This window comes from Dysidea avara, chromosome 9, assembly GCF_963678975.1.
Source record: "Dysidea avara chromosome 9, odDysAvar1.4, whole genome shotgun sequence".
Classification (NCBI taxonomy): domain Eukaryota; kingdom Metazoa; phylum Porifera; class Demospongiae; order Dictyoceratida; family Dysideidae; genus Dysidea; species Dysidea avara.
In genome coordinates, this window is record NC_089280.1 from 9,540,665 (window position 1) to 9,555,087 (window position 14,423).

General features: G+C 40.6%; 1 protein-coding gene across 1 annotated transcript in view; it reads left to right on the forward strand.

Annotated features, from left to right (window-relative positions):
• LOC136266308 (uncharacterized) overlaps positions 1-14,423 on the forward strand; it is a 50,734-nt gene that overhangs the window by 18,528 nt on the left and 17,783 nt on the right. The window contains exons 7-12 of the mRNA XM_066061317.1: positions 6,911-7,012; positions 7,905-7,958; positions 8,243-8,313; positions 8,681-8,774; positions 8,831-9,064; positions 9,120-9,248. Coding sequence (XP_065917389.1) covers positions 6,911-7,012; positions 7,905-7,958; positions 8,243-8,313; positions 8,681-8,774; positions 8,831-9,064; positions 9,120-9,248 — 684 coding nt within the window. The remainder of the gene's footprint in view (positions 1-6,910; positions 7,013-7,904; positions 7,959-8,242; positions 8,314-8,680; positions 8,775-8,830; positions 9,065-9,119; positions 9,249-14,423) is intronic.

Consider the following 14,423-nt stretch of genomic DNA (forward strand, 5'->3'; position numbering starts at 1 on the left):
TGTGCTATGGCTACACCAGCGGAAAAGCAACAACAAACGTTTGGATTATCGACGTTATCTTCTAGCACTGTGCTAGATGCAGTGAACCTTAGTGGTTCAGAAGATGTAAGCGACCAAGACACTGATAGCGATATTGAACAGCTGGATTGTGACCAGGATCAAGGTCAAGGCGAACTTACGTCCCATGCTGGGTTAAGGACAGGTAGTGAGAGTATTACTGAAGGCGAAATGAGTAGTTCTATGAGTTCAACTAGTGCACCAAGTTTATTAAATGTTCTTAGAGCTCCTAGACTATCTGATCTAACAAGAAAAAGAAAACTGCAGTGCAATCCCGGAAAACGCAAGAAGACTAAGCCTTCTTTATCTGTTAATTCTGAGCCAAAAGGTGTCAAGCCGCAAGATCGTGTAAGGAAATATCCTAATGAGAGCCTTAGTGTTTCACATGGGAAGTTGTTTTGTACAGCATGTAGAGAAGAGTTGAGCTTAAAAAGTTCAAGTCTTACAAATCACTTAAAATCACAGAAACACAAAGAGGGTAGGGAATGACTAAAGAGGAAAGAAGCAGGGGAGAGGGATATTGCAAACAAAATAACTGACTACAATGAAGAAACACATTTGGTTAGTGAGAACATAGCACAGAGCACACAGGTATTTCGTGTAAAAGTTGTTTCAGCATTCCTTCGTGCTGGAGTTCCTCTTAACAAGGTGGAGGTGTTTAGAGAGCTTTTTGAGGAGAGTGGATATCGTCTCACAGATAGAAGGAACATGCATGACTTGATCCCTTTCATTCATAAGCAAGAATTTGAAAGAATTCGAGAAGAAATCAATGGTAAAGATGTATCAGTTATTTTTGATGGCACTACGCGCTTAGGGGAAGCATTGGCTATTGTCATTCGTTATGTAAATTCTGAATGGAAGATTGTACAACGGCTAGTTCGTCTTCAAATGTTAGTGAAGAGTGTTACTGGTGAGGAACTAGCTAGAGAACTAATTTCAGTTCTATCAGTGAATTATGGTATCTCAACACAACTTCTGTTAGCTGCAATGAAAGACAGGGCAGCTGTAAATGAAACAGCCGTTCGCACTCTCAAAGTTGTTTATCCCAACTTTTTAAGCATTGGCTGTTTTTCTCATACTATTGACCGCGTAGGAGAGCATTTTAATACTCCGAATCTTTCTGACTTTATCACAAGTTGGATTAGCCTGTTTTCACATAGCCCTAAAACAAGGTTTCTGTGGCTTGAACAAACAGGAAAGTCAATGGCAACTTTTAGTCCTACTCGCTGGTGGAGCCGTTGGGAAGTAACTGAACAAGTATCAGTACAATTCGGGGATGTTTTACCCTTTTTACGACGTGATGATGTTGGTTCTGCTACCACAACTGGAAAGTTGCTGACCTTCTTTACCGATCCTCAAAAAAAAGTCCAGCTTGAAGTGGAGCTTGCTGCTATAATGGACTGGGGCAAGACATTTGTGACTGCTACTTATTCACTTGAAGGAGATGGTCCTTTAGTTATGGAAGCCTATGAAAAAATTGAAACAGTCAGGGCTGCAATTCATGCAGGACATACTCCTAATGTCAACGCTGTTGCTCGGAGATTGTGTAGTAGCAGTGATAAGAGTTTGCTGCAAGTAGTTTTCCGTCCATTGCGCTCAAGAGGGTCCACAAGCACCAATCAAGCTTTACTCCAAAATATCACCCACTACGCAACAGCATGTGTGCAACCTGGACTCGATTACTTTAACAAAATGTTTGATTCCAAGCTGAAAGACACACTTTTGGCATTTAAAGCTGCCAGATATTTTTCTCCACAGCAGATGAAAGACATTCAACCTGATGCTGAGGCTATCAATTCTGTTAAAGCATTTCCATTTTTAGATTCACAGACAGGCCTGAATGGACTTAAACAGGAGCTCCCTTCTTATCTAGCCAAAGTCGTTGATCTGGATCCAGCAATTGACATTCTCCAGTGGTGGCATCGAAATGAGTCAGATTTACCTTGCTGGGCAGCTGCTGCCCGCAAGGTATTGCTTGTGCAGCCATCATCAGCAGCTTCTGAGCGAGTTTTTTCGCTGTTGAAGTCTTCTTTTAACTCCCAGCAACAAAAATCATTACAGGACTATGTAGAGGTGTCATTAATGCTGCAGTATAACAGCCGTTAAAGTCCACCTATAGAACAACAAAATTTTACACAGTTATGTAAAATTATTGTGTGCTGTGTTTTGCTAGACTTGTACTGTTTTGCATTTTTTGACTGTTTTGCTGTATCTAAATGGAGTTTAATAAGTAATTGTATTGGGGAATAATGATAGAATCAGAAGCATAAAATGAATAAAACTGAGCATAATGATGATATTTTAAGAGAAATTCGGAATAGAATAATGATGGAAATTTGGAGCATAATTCCCACAAGCCTATACTTTGTACACATCACTGTGCCATTTATACCACACCAATGATGTACTGGCACTTAGCTACTGGTGGCCTTTAGTTACGATGCCACTATTGTGTTATATCTGTCACTACTGTGACATATTGAGTTGATTTGAGGATAATGCCTTCACCACCTAATAGCCTCACCAGGGGGCTGTCACGTTGGTGTATGTACTTGGTTGTATGTGACGCGGTCCTAGTATAATAATAATAATAATAATATAGTACAATAGTACTGTATAGTAGGGACCACAAAGGAATTGGGCGTGGCCCACAAAAAGACATCACCCAAAAACCAGCCTCAATTTTCCCTGACAATGATGAGGCAGTATTGGTTAGGTAAAACTAAGTTCAAATAAGCTTTCAGATCAAGCCGAAAGGCTTTCAACAAGTTGCTACGGAATTTTTAAAGAAACATTATTTTACGGAATTTTCTACTGACGACTGACTGCCTAAGATACTGATTTGGCAGTAGAACATGATGGTTTCCCTTCATAGTGGAAATCATGTGTATTTTTCATAGTGGCTACTTTGATTGCAGAGGCACTTTTCGAGCAGTTCTTGATTTGTAATGCTGTGTAACGGGTTGAACAAAGCTGACAATGAAGCTTAATGAATACTTCACTTTTCAGACAATAATTGGTAGCTGGGGCACATGGTGCCATTTCCTTTGATGCGATCAATATGTGTGGATTCAACAGTCATAATAATTTTATTTTACAAAAAGTAAACAAACAAGTACACATAAAATTTGGAATTTTAAACTAGAGTAGGGACCATAAGCACATCAATAAAAAGTACTGAAACAAGCTGGAGTAGTGCACAATATTAAATCACAGTAAACAATAAGAAGTGTTATATCTCTACTGTGCTCAAGATACCATAAGAAGAGCTCGGTAGGGATATAGCACTTCTTATTGTTTACTGTGACTTAATATCATGCACTACTCCAGCTTGTTTCAGTACTTTGCATTGATGTGCTATGTTCCATACTGTATTTTGAAAATTCCAATCTTTTGTGTACTTGTTGTACTAAAAGTGACATTTCTGTGAAGACAACAATTATGCCTTTGGTTTCATGGTGGATCTAGCAATGGGATACTACAATGAACAACCTACATTGGTAAGGAGATTGAATTGTAAAGTTAACTTTCTTCGGATTGCGGACCCTATATTAGATTTTAAGTGTATGCAAACTCGATGCACAAATAGGACCATCCACATCATCAAAGTGCCTTTGTAAGGTGTCCTATTTGTGGTTTTCACAGTATAATAGAATGCCACCTACCAATAGAATGTATACATATGTATAATGATAGAATTTCTATTGTGACCAGATTTTACAAAACTGATCCAAATTGCACATCAGGCACAATCACCTCCAGTGGACAGCTACGCTATCGTACTACTAGTTTTGACTCTCAAACTACGTACCTGAAGCTGGTGTTAACAGGTGTCTTTTCTGGATGGTGTGGAGAGCTCAAATGGTGATTTCTGACCTTGTGAAGGGCCTGACTTGGCAAGGGCCTGGCTTGGCAAGGGCCTGGCTTGGCAAGGGCCTGGCTTGGCAAGAATCAATGGCTTACTGGTGGATGGCCTGATAATTATGTTTCTTTCTGTTGATTGTGCTGCATATCAACCACTAAGAAGCCTTCACAGCCCTGTAATTTTGTGTCTGGACTTCAGTCGTGGTCTGCCTCCATTTTGAAGTCCATCTCTTGCCCACCCCACTACTCCTCCCCTTTGGCTTGCTGGTGGATGGTCTGATAAAGTTGGCCAAAAGTTTTTTTTTGTTGTTGTTGATTGTGCTGCATATCAGCCACTAAGAAGCCAGCACAGCCTTGTAATCTTGTGCCTGGACTTCAGTTGTGGTCTGCCTTAATTTTTAAGTCTATCTCTTTCCCACCCTGCCACTCCTCCCCTTTGTGAGCACTCGTGATACTACTTCGCTCATCCAACTGCTCAGATTTTCTCTTATTTGGTGGGACACTCTACAAACAGCTACAAGCTAGAACTTAAAAAAGAATTGTTGCATCTCTTGTGTAAATTCCATACATGTGCTTGCTATCCTTGGCAAATTATCTTGACAAAATTTTTATCTCAAAACTTCTAATGTGCAATTTGGGTCATTTTTCCAAAATCCAGTCACATTTATAGAATTGAACTTTGTGTGGACAGCATCAAACAAAAAAGTGTACTATATTTTCCAGAAAGCGCAGATGAGTTGTGAACTGTCCTATGAGTGTATTACCCACAAACTATACTTTATGAAACTCCAATGCTTAAGTTATGACAGTATAAATAAAATACAGGTACCAGTGGTTTGTAATTGTCAATAATTCCCAGGACAGCTGGGCATGGCCAATAGTACACCAGAACTCAGTTATCAACAGCTTACATAGTTCATAGAAAATTACTGAGGTTTACAATTGTTATACTAACTAGACAGATGCAAACAGCATCGTGGGGCGAGCCTGATGACTTTGAAGTATTGATGCAGTGCAAACTACTATAGACCTTACGAGTTGTATGAATAGTTCATATTGCTCATGGATTTTACCTGTATCAGTACAAGCTTGATGCTTTTATTGATAAGTCAACTGTAGGATCTAAGGAGATCTAAAAGAAACCATAATAAGCTATTTGGGAATTCAGGAAGTTGGACATTCTTTAGCTATTACACTTAGTTTGTTATAGTATAGCTAGTTGCATGTAGATTTTTTGGTACTCGGTACAAATAAGAATGACATAACTTGCTAGAAATCAATGTGTTAATTAGCTATAAAGGTGAAATAAATATGATAATTACAATTATAACAATGTAGTTCTCTGGATCATCCCCATTGCTGACATTGTCATCCAGGTCTTCATCATAATCCAAGACATCCAATGCGTCTGCATCATCTGTGAACGCCAATTGCCAGTGTCTAGTACTGCTCCTTAGCTGGTGTTCATTACGCCAAAAGAGCCATGGCGAGGCTTCACCCATGCTTGCCATGATAAATAGTCGCCAGAAAACATGCACCAGGTAGTTGATGACACAAGCAGGCAACAACGATTACTAATGTTAAATACACAAATGTGTAGGTTTAAATAAACAATAGCACACTTACAGCAAGTTCGGGTGGTACTGGGCCTGGATCTATGCTGTTGTCCCCAGAATACAATTTTGGCAAATGTTTATCCGTTGTGCATCTTTTACAAACGTTCATAGCATTAACGGATATGGAAGGGAAACGTTCCATACAGACTACACAGCATGAAAATTCTAAATTGAGTAGGCCCTCGTGAAACTCAAACATATTTCTTATGACGGCAGGATCATTAAATGATGGAACTTCCCGATTAAATTGCGTAGGGATTTGTGGGGAGGGCAGTGCATTTCTAGTTCTTTCAATTCTCCTCTGCTCCGCTGTCATCCCTGCTCTTCGCCGTCTCATATACTCCCTGTCTCTACACCTTCTTCTTTCCGCATCTTCAGGGGTTTCTCTATCTCTTCTGCGCCTGTACTGCTCTCTCCTGCGTCAAAGGCGTTCATCTGCATCCATTGCACGTGGCTGGGCAGTAACGAGGGCAGTAATCTACGCCGGTAAATGCCGTGATATGGTCTATTACACATCACCAAATATGGGAAAGCAGTAATCTAGGCCGGTAAATTCCGTGATATGGTCCATTACACATCGCCAAATATTGGAAAGCAGTAATCTACGCCGGTAAATCCCGTTATATGGTCCATTACACATCGCCAAATATGGGAAAGCAGTAATCTACGCCGGTAATTCTCGTGATGTGGTCCATTACACATCGCCAAATATGGGAAGGCAGTAATCTACGCCGTTGATTTATCGTGATATGAATCATTACGCTGGAGCAAGTGTAAGGTATCCGCTTTATATCGTAATTTATTGTCGTATTACGGGTCCATTACACATTGACTCCGTTTCTTATCGTAATTTTTTGTAAACGGATCCATTACACCATTGACTCGCTAGTGTGGGGCTCGCTCAGGCTCACCCCAATTATCAGGCCTGCTGTATGTTACAAGGAAGCTGGAACACTTGTGACAGCATGTACCCGGACTGTTAACACTCACTTGGACTATTGTCAACACATGTAAATGTACCATGTTAGTGCATTTTATGTAGTGCACTTCAATCCACTAGAGTGCTCCATAAATTATAAAGCATCACCTTACTTGTGTTATGCAAATAACAAAGCACTTAGGCCTTGATGCTAATAAAGTGATTGGCTTTAATTGTGCATCTCGCATGTGTGCCTCATGCTTTATTGTTTATCTGGCACTCGACAATGCTTTAACATAATTAAATATTACTTTGCGAATGCACATTGAACATCTTAAAGCCATTAAATTATTGATTAGGTGACTGGTATTGGATAAGACCTAAAGTTCTATTTGCAGTTGTATTATAATGTTTGTATATTAGCAGTAATATACTACTGTGGATTAATTTACAGATAGAAGTGTTTGGAAATGTTCTCAATCAGTTTAATCAAGCATCACAGTGTAGTACAAGTTCTATAAGAGATTTAACATCCATTTATTTCTCTCCTGATGTGGTAAGAATTGATATTGTAATCACATTTATGTACGTAAATATCTAATGTATATTCAGAAAGCCTTTTAAATTTCTAAGAGATTTGTACCAATACGTATATATTGTATCAGTAGCCAATGTAGAAATTAGTTGGGAGCTGATATTGCTGCTAAAAACCAATGCTATTCACTAGCATAATTATTATAACCGAATTATCTTGAGGACGTACACTATGTAATGCTTTATACAGCTAACAAGACTGGGAATAGCAGTTATCTTACTTGGTGCATGGCTACTGTTTATAGCTACAGTGTATACCAGTCATGCAACAAATAATCATAGTGTTGAGCCCTGAGAAACAGCAATAAGATGAACCAAAGAGCACAACGTAAAGCAACCAGTCATCTATACAAGTCATTAAAGTGCAGAGTAATCTGGTGGCAGGGCATGTATTAAAATTCCTGTGATATATGGAGCCATATTGGTTAAGGGTAAAGAAGCTTAACCAGTTAGCTTTTAGCCTGTCTTCAGTGGTTGCATGAACATATAGCCAATTGGATCTAATGTATGTTGTGTTTGTGTGTGTGAGTAAGTGAGTGCGTGCGTGTGCATGTGTGTGTGTGTGCACGCGCACACGCGTGTATTCGTGTGTGCATGCATGTGTGTGTGTGTGTGTAAGACAAATTTGGTCAATGCAATTGTTTTGATATTGTTAAGCCTTCCCCTCAACCTTGCTGTTTGGAAATAGATTTAATCTTCTAAGTTACGTATAAAGAGTCTGTATAGAAGATCATTATTACATCCATTGTCCTTACCAAGTATTGATATTTCTGAATAAATCCTTAATCCTTTGGAGTGTGTGTAGCTCACATATTTATTTCCATGCATATTCAAACTGCATTTTATTCACATAGGATAGGTGTATCCAAGATTTTGTCATTGGAAGATGTTCAGCTGATTGCAGAATGGTGAGTGTGTGTGCATACAAGCATGTGTGTGTACGTATGTGCATGCATGTGTGCATGCATGTGTGTGTGTGCATGTATGTGTGGCTTAGAAGGGCGGCATCAAGAAGTGTGTGTTTGTGGACTCCTAACAAAGTGATCACATTCGTTCTAGAATACAAGACAAAAATACATGTGAATTACAGTATGTGTACTGTATAACTTTTAATTGAACATTTCAGCATGTTGTATTAGTATGTAAAGTATTGGCTGGAAATAATGATCATGAGCTCTTGATTATATTACAGACCATAGAAAACCTTGTTGATGATTATGGTTGCTGTGCTAATGAATTTGCCAGAGGGTTTTATGGACCAGGGTAAGTAAGCCTTGTGTCTTGTGTAGGGCTGTGTAGGGCTGTGTAGTGGGTAGAATATAACTCGTTAGTTATTAAATATTATTATCTTTGTTCAAAGGATTTAATACCATTTATAAACACAATGTCAATAGCTGATTTTGCAGACATCATACAGTTAATGCCTGACAAAGTAATGTCAGTGAGAAAGTTCATTAGCCATCAAGCTAGTACTTTAGTGGACGGGAGGTTGTGGATGAGAGTATTATAACTTTGTAGGGTGCTGTAATCAGTTGACCTCTTGCCTTACTCATGTTGTACATAATTATACATACATACATACTTACGTTTTACAAAATACTTATGGCTAACCATTAAATATATGATATAGCACTATTGAACAAGACTCACACATTGTTTATGTAATCTTAACGAGGGAAATCTATACTCTTTGTGATATTCAGTCACCTGGCTTCTGTCTGCCGGTACGTTAACCACCAATTGTCATAATATATGTACCACTTATAATAATTTACCACAGACAGATCCAGTGTACACTGATTCAGCTCTACAATGTGTTACTACTACTAATGCATTCTATGCAGTGGATGATTTCTGCACTAATAATTATCGTGAACTATATCGAGCCTCATCAATTGCTTCAATTACTAATGCTGCTGCACGAGTGTGTATTAATGGACAATGCATAAACCGATTTATAGGTTTTGCTGAATATCTGTCAGCATGTAGAGACCTGGAAACTGGAGATGACACGGTAATTTACATGTGTTTTCCAACTACTCATTATGTATGACACAATTGTTCCTCAGACTATTGGTGAAGATTTAGGTTTCCTTTCAACTCTACTTGAAGGCACTGCTTGCAGTACCAATGGCAGTGATAGCTGTGCTGCTGTTACATTGTTTAGTTCTACATTGCCAACTGTCTATTCAGCATTTGTAAGTTTTACACTTGTGCTGCACTTCATACTTTTGTGCATTCTACATACACACATTTTAATGTACTTTAAAGGATGCATATTTGTTATGTTCATTTAATGCATACATCCATTATGTTGTTTTATTATGAATAGATCATGAATAGGTTTCAATTATGAATGTTGTATTGTGTTGTAATGACCTTGCATTCATTCTACACATTACTGATACCATGAAAGCACCATTCTACATGAAATAACCACTCCACAAGTAAGCTTACCCATCTAGGCCTTTAGTATACTCTGTAATTACCGTATTTCTATAATTATAAACCGTTAAAAATATTTCGTCGAAGGTAGCATCCGACGAAAATTAATTACACGAAAATTTTTTACCAACGTAAAATTCGAGAAGTTGAACGAATTCGGTAAACTACTTTCTGGCCACCTGGATCGAGGCTTGGCCATTGGCGTGTCAAACATATGCCTGCTGCAGTCTTTTAAAAACAAAGTTCTCCCTGAGAGGGGTTCGTCTCGCTTCGTCTATTTCGCTGCACGTTGGTAATGATGCCATTCCGTGATAGACAGCTACTACAGGACACATTAAATAAAGTATATATGTGCAAATATGCAAGTTGCATGGAATGAGCTTCTACCACTCCAGTCCATTGCTTTATTTGTGACGGACAACTTCTAAATCTGAGGCACAGCCTCCATGGAACGGAGATGCCACACTTCAGTTTCGCTGCTTGTCGTTCTGCTTCTCAAAAAATGGCCGTATAGAATTAATAAAGTTATGTAATCCATTGTTAAAAAATTTTTGTCACTTGAGGACACCGGTGAAAAATTTTTAACACGAAAATTTGTCTCGTGAAAATTTCTCGCAGCTTTTATTTATAGAAATACGGTATGTCATAAACAATTCAATAATGCTGACTAAAACATCAAACTCGTGTAACCAAAGTTCTCCGTGATATCTCTAGGATTTGTCCATTCATATCATAGTCAAACATAGCCAGCAGCTGACCCATAGTCAAATCTTTGAGGTATGTATTTATAAAATCCAGTGGCTGTTCTCGTATTGGTGATCATCAAGCGTGGGCTATTAGTCTACTATGGATTGGAAGGATTACATACTAGCTATAGCAGATATGTATGCCTTCAGCCCTTGGGCCTACAGACCTCAAACTGTTGGGGATACATAATGTGCAAACCTCTCATGCCTGCATTGCAATTATTAGGAATGCAGTAATCATGCTGGAATGATAATGTAAGTATGTGTAGAAATCAGGAATTGTGCTGGCATTCTGAAGCAATTATAAAACAATAAAAGTTTAAAATGTTGGGATACACTGCTCCCTCAATTATCCGAACACTGGGTTATCCAAACAGTAGAAATGACTGCTCTATTAGAGTATTTTGTCTAAGATGTATGTTCTATTAGAGTATTTGAACAGGGCCCTGTATGGGTTTTGATTATCCAAACTTTTTGATTATATGAACATGTCTTGGTCCCAAGGAGGTTGAGGGAGCATTGTAATTTGAAAATAATGAATGATTCTTATGGTATAAGGGCCGTAGGTAAGCCACACACACAGTGTTCTCACTTCTATATGACACGAACCATCAAAGTACTTGAATTTACACTGTCTTCTGACTATTTGATAGGTAATAAGTCACACAAAAAATTAATGGTCTCATGATGAAAAACAGCACTTTAAAGTATAGAACATAAATTAGGCAAGATAACTGTGCAACATACGGTGTTCTACAATGTCACAAGAGAAGCACCATTATCAGCACTAGGAATTAGGGATTATCATTACAATTGGCAGCTGCCATGGCCAATCATTAAACACTCAGCTGGGCAACATTACTACTTGAATCAACTTTCTAAGCACCGGAAATTGTTCTGTATTTATCTAATAAGTGAAAAGACAAACCGAAAGACAAACTGATTGTGGGTTTCGTGGATTATAATGGTACCATTTCTAGCCGTACAACCCCATTATGTATCTATTAACTGGCTACGATCGCCCTTGCTGGTGCCATAACTACCCCAGTACCTACTATCCTAAGATTTGCCCCCCCGTGCTGGGTTCGCGTTCGTTTCGTTACAGCGGGCACCGCCCTGTGGTCTCTCCTCGGTGCACGTGATCTCGACTAAATTAAGCTTGGGTGAGACACGTGGGCCTCAGTGCCCACTGTACCCAGCACCAGTCACAGTGCACTGCCTAAAGATTCAGTGCACTGGAAAACACACCTTCATAGGGGTGGGTGGGTTAGGGAATTTAACTTCCACTGGTTCGTGAACTGTCACCTCGTGTTCGAACACTGTGCTACGCATGCGCTAATTACTGCCATATGCACGTGATCCCTCGAATTGATCGTACCCACATCGGCCAGTTAACCTGCGTCTAACCCTCATTTAACTGGCTACGATCGCCCTTGCCGGTGCCATAACTACCCCAGTACCTACTATCCTAAGGTTTGCCCCCCCGTGCTGGGTTCGCGTTCGTTTCGTTACAGCGGGCACTGCCCTGTGGTCTCTCCTCGGTGCACGTGATCTCAACTAAATTAAGCTTGGGTGAGACACGTGGGCCTCAGTGCCCACTGTACCTAGAGGATGGAATGCATGTGCAGTCCAGCCTCACCCAAGCAACGGGGGTGCTAGAAGTTATATGAGGTGTGATCCATTAACTGTAAAACATATACACTATATAATTACTTTAACAAAAGAGAATATGTAAAAAGAAAATTACCCTACACATTTGAAAGTACAGGGTGTAAATGGGTCAATAACTGTGTGTCTGTCATCTGGACTGCCCCTCTGTCCTCCCTGATGGTTCTTGAACCAAGCTGCGAGCCACTGAGCAAAGCATCTCTCTAGGGGTTCGGACATACAAAGTGTAGGCTGCACTCTCCCATCTCCCCAATGTTTTGATGAGTGAGTCTGGAAGGCCACACCGTGCAGCTGTGGTTGCTGCCCCAATTCTGAAACTGTGGCCTACGTACTTCCGTGACTCTACCCCTGCACTGTCCAATGCTGTTCTCATTGCTGCCACCAAACGCTCTCTTGTTAAGAAGCGGTTCTTCGAGTACCAAAAGAATGGGCCAGCCTCTGAGCCTCGTTGAACCATATATGCCAGAATGGCTGAGACCGGACATAAGTCATTGTTTGTCCTTCCTAAGTACACTGTCACTCCCTTTCGGAACGGGTCTGTTTTAGATGCCTTAATTGCTACCTCCAAGAACTGAGGGTTCTCTGTGCTGTCCACCCGTACATCGCCATAAGACAAGTGAACTGTGGCATCGTACTCTCTGTGTGAAGGAACTACTACTTCGCCCGAACGAAGAAAACCAAAGAAGCACATACAGACAGCTGCCCATAGCATGACTGCTTTACTCCGATCTGTCTCCAGTTCCCAGAACCGTTTTAGAGCTCTTAGGATATCTGGGGTGATGGGGAGCCTTGACCGATTCTGTCCTGCTGCTGTCTGCCGCTTCAACCCCTTTATGATAAACTCCAGCTGTGGCATAGCTGCCACATTTGGATCCCCCAGTCCCAGAGATATCTGTGTGTACCGTGCAGCCAACAGATAGCTTTTGACTGTCCCCGCTGCCAAACCCTCTCTATACAAAAAGGCTACGAAATACCGTATAGCGGAAAATTTTGGCGGGAGAAAATTTTGGCGAATTGATCATTGACAGAAATTGGCGAATAATACTTTGGCGAATGCATGGCATTACTTTGCCCACGCAATTTTAATCTGACAGCGTTGGCGACGAAGCTTTGCGATGTCTACGTACAAAGTACTACAGTTCAATGCCTCTGATTCGAATCGACGCACTCTTATGTAAATAGCTAGCTGAAATAAAAACAACGTGCAAAGTCAGTAATCGAGACTGGAATGCTGGCATGTGGCAAGCGAGGCAAGGCATTTGCACATGATGGGCAATGAGCTGAATCGCTTGAGTGAATTGCCCATCTGCCTGAGCTATTAGTCTAATACTGGCTGTGGATACTTGCGGAAGATTAACCACTCACCGCTGTAACAGTATTCACAGAATAAATTAATTCACTCACCGATGAACGGCGTCTACTGCACTTTCAGTGTTTATAAAAATGGCGAATAAAATTTTGGTGAATCCATGCATACTCGCTAAATTCGCCAAAATTTTCTCCTGCCAAAATTTTCCGCTATACGGTATGCCAAGATTGCCTCCGACATTGGGAATGGGGGCAAATTAAACTTACTACAAAATTCTATATATCGTTTTCTTCCTGATTGGTATGATCTCTGGGTAGATTTGGCTATGCCGGCTGAAAACAGCTCCCGAACAACCGGGACCAGGATGCCGACGTCCAGTCTGGTTGTTCCTTCATCAACAGCCTCAGTAGAACTTCTGGGATGGTATCCCTGGTAGCTAGAGCCTCTGGTATCTGTGACAGCAGAACAGTCCAATTATTACGCGAGATTGCATCTGCTAGTATATTCTCCCGACCCGGTATATGTACTGCTTGCACATGTATGTTGAATCGAGCACGCAAGAAGAACAAGCATCGCAAAAGGTGCATAATTTTTTCCACTTTTCTGTAGCCTGAGTTAATCACCGTGACCGCCCCTTCATTGTCACAATGCACTAATACTGTGGACAACCTCCAGTGTGGGCCCCATACTGCACAGGCAATCACTACCGGTAATAACTCTTTCAAAGTAATCCCATCTTCATCACATTTCTGTGAGGTGGTGCTATAGACTTGTGACCAATTAGCCTGCAACCATCGTTTTCCCCACACTGCTCCACAGCCGAAACTGCCTGAGGCATCTGTCGCGATGTCCTGTATTCTTGCAGCATTGAGATCCCGTTCCACGACTGGAGAAAGGTGGACCACCACATCAGGTCCGATCGCACTCTTATGTTAAACCTGATGTGGTGATATGGCTGGGCTGTCTCTGCCAGTTTTTGGTAAAGGTGCCGTAGGAACGTTTTCCCTGGTTTTACTACCTTACAGGCATGGGACAGTTTGCCCACCAATGACTCTAATTCCTTTTTTAAGCACGAATTTTTGTGCGTCCACCCCAGTATCAAGCTCTGCAACTCTGTTAGTTTGTCCTGTGGCAACCGTACCTCCATTGCTCTTAAGTCCAACTCAAAACCCAGAAATGTGAGGCATGGAGTTGGACTCTCCAGC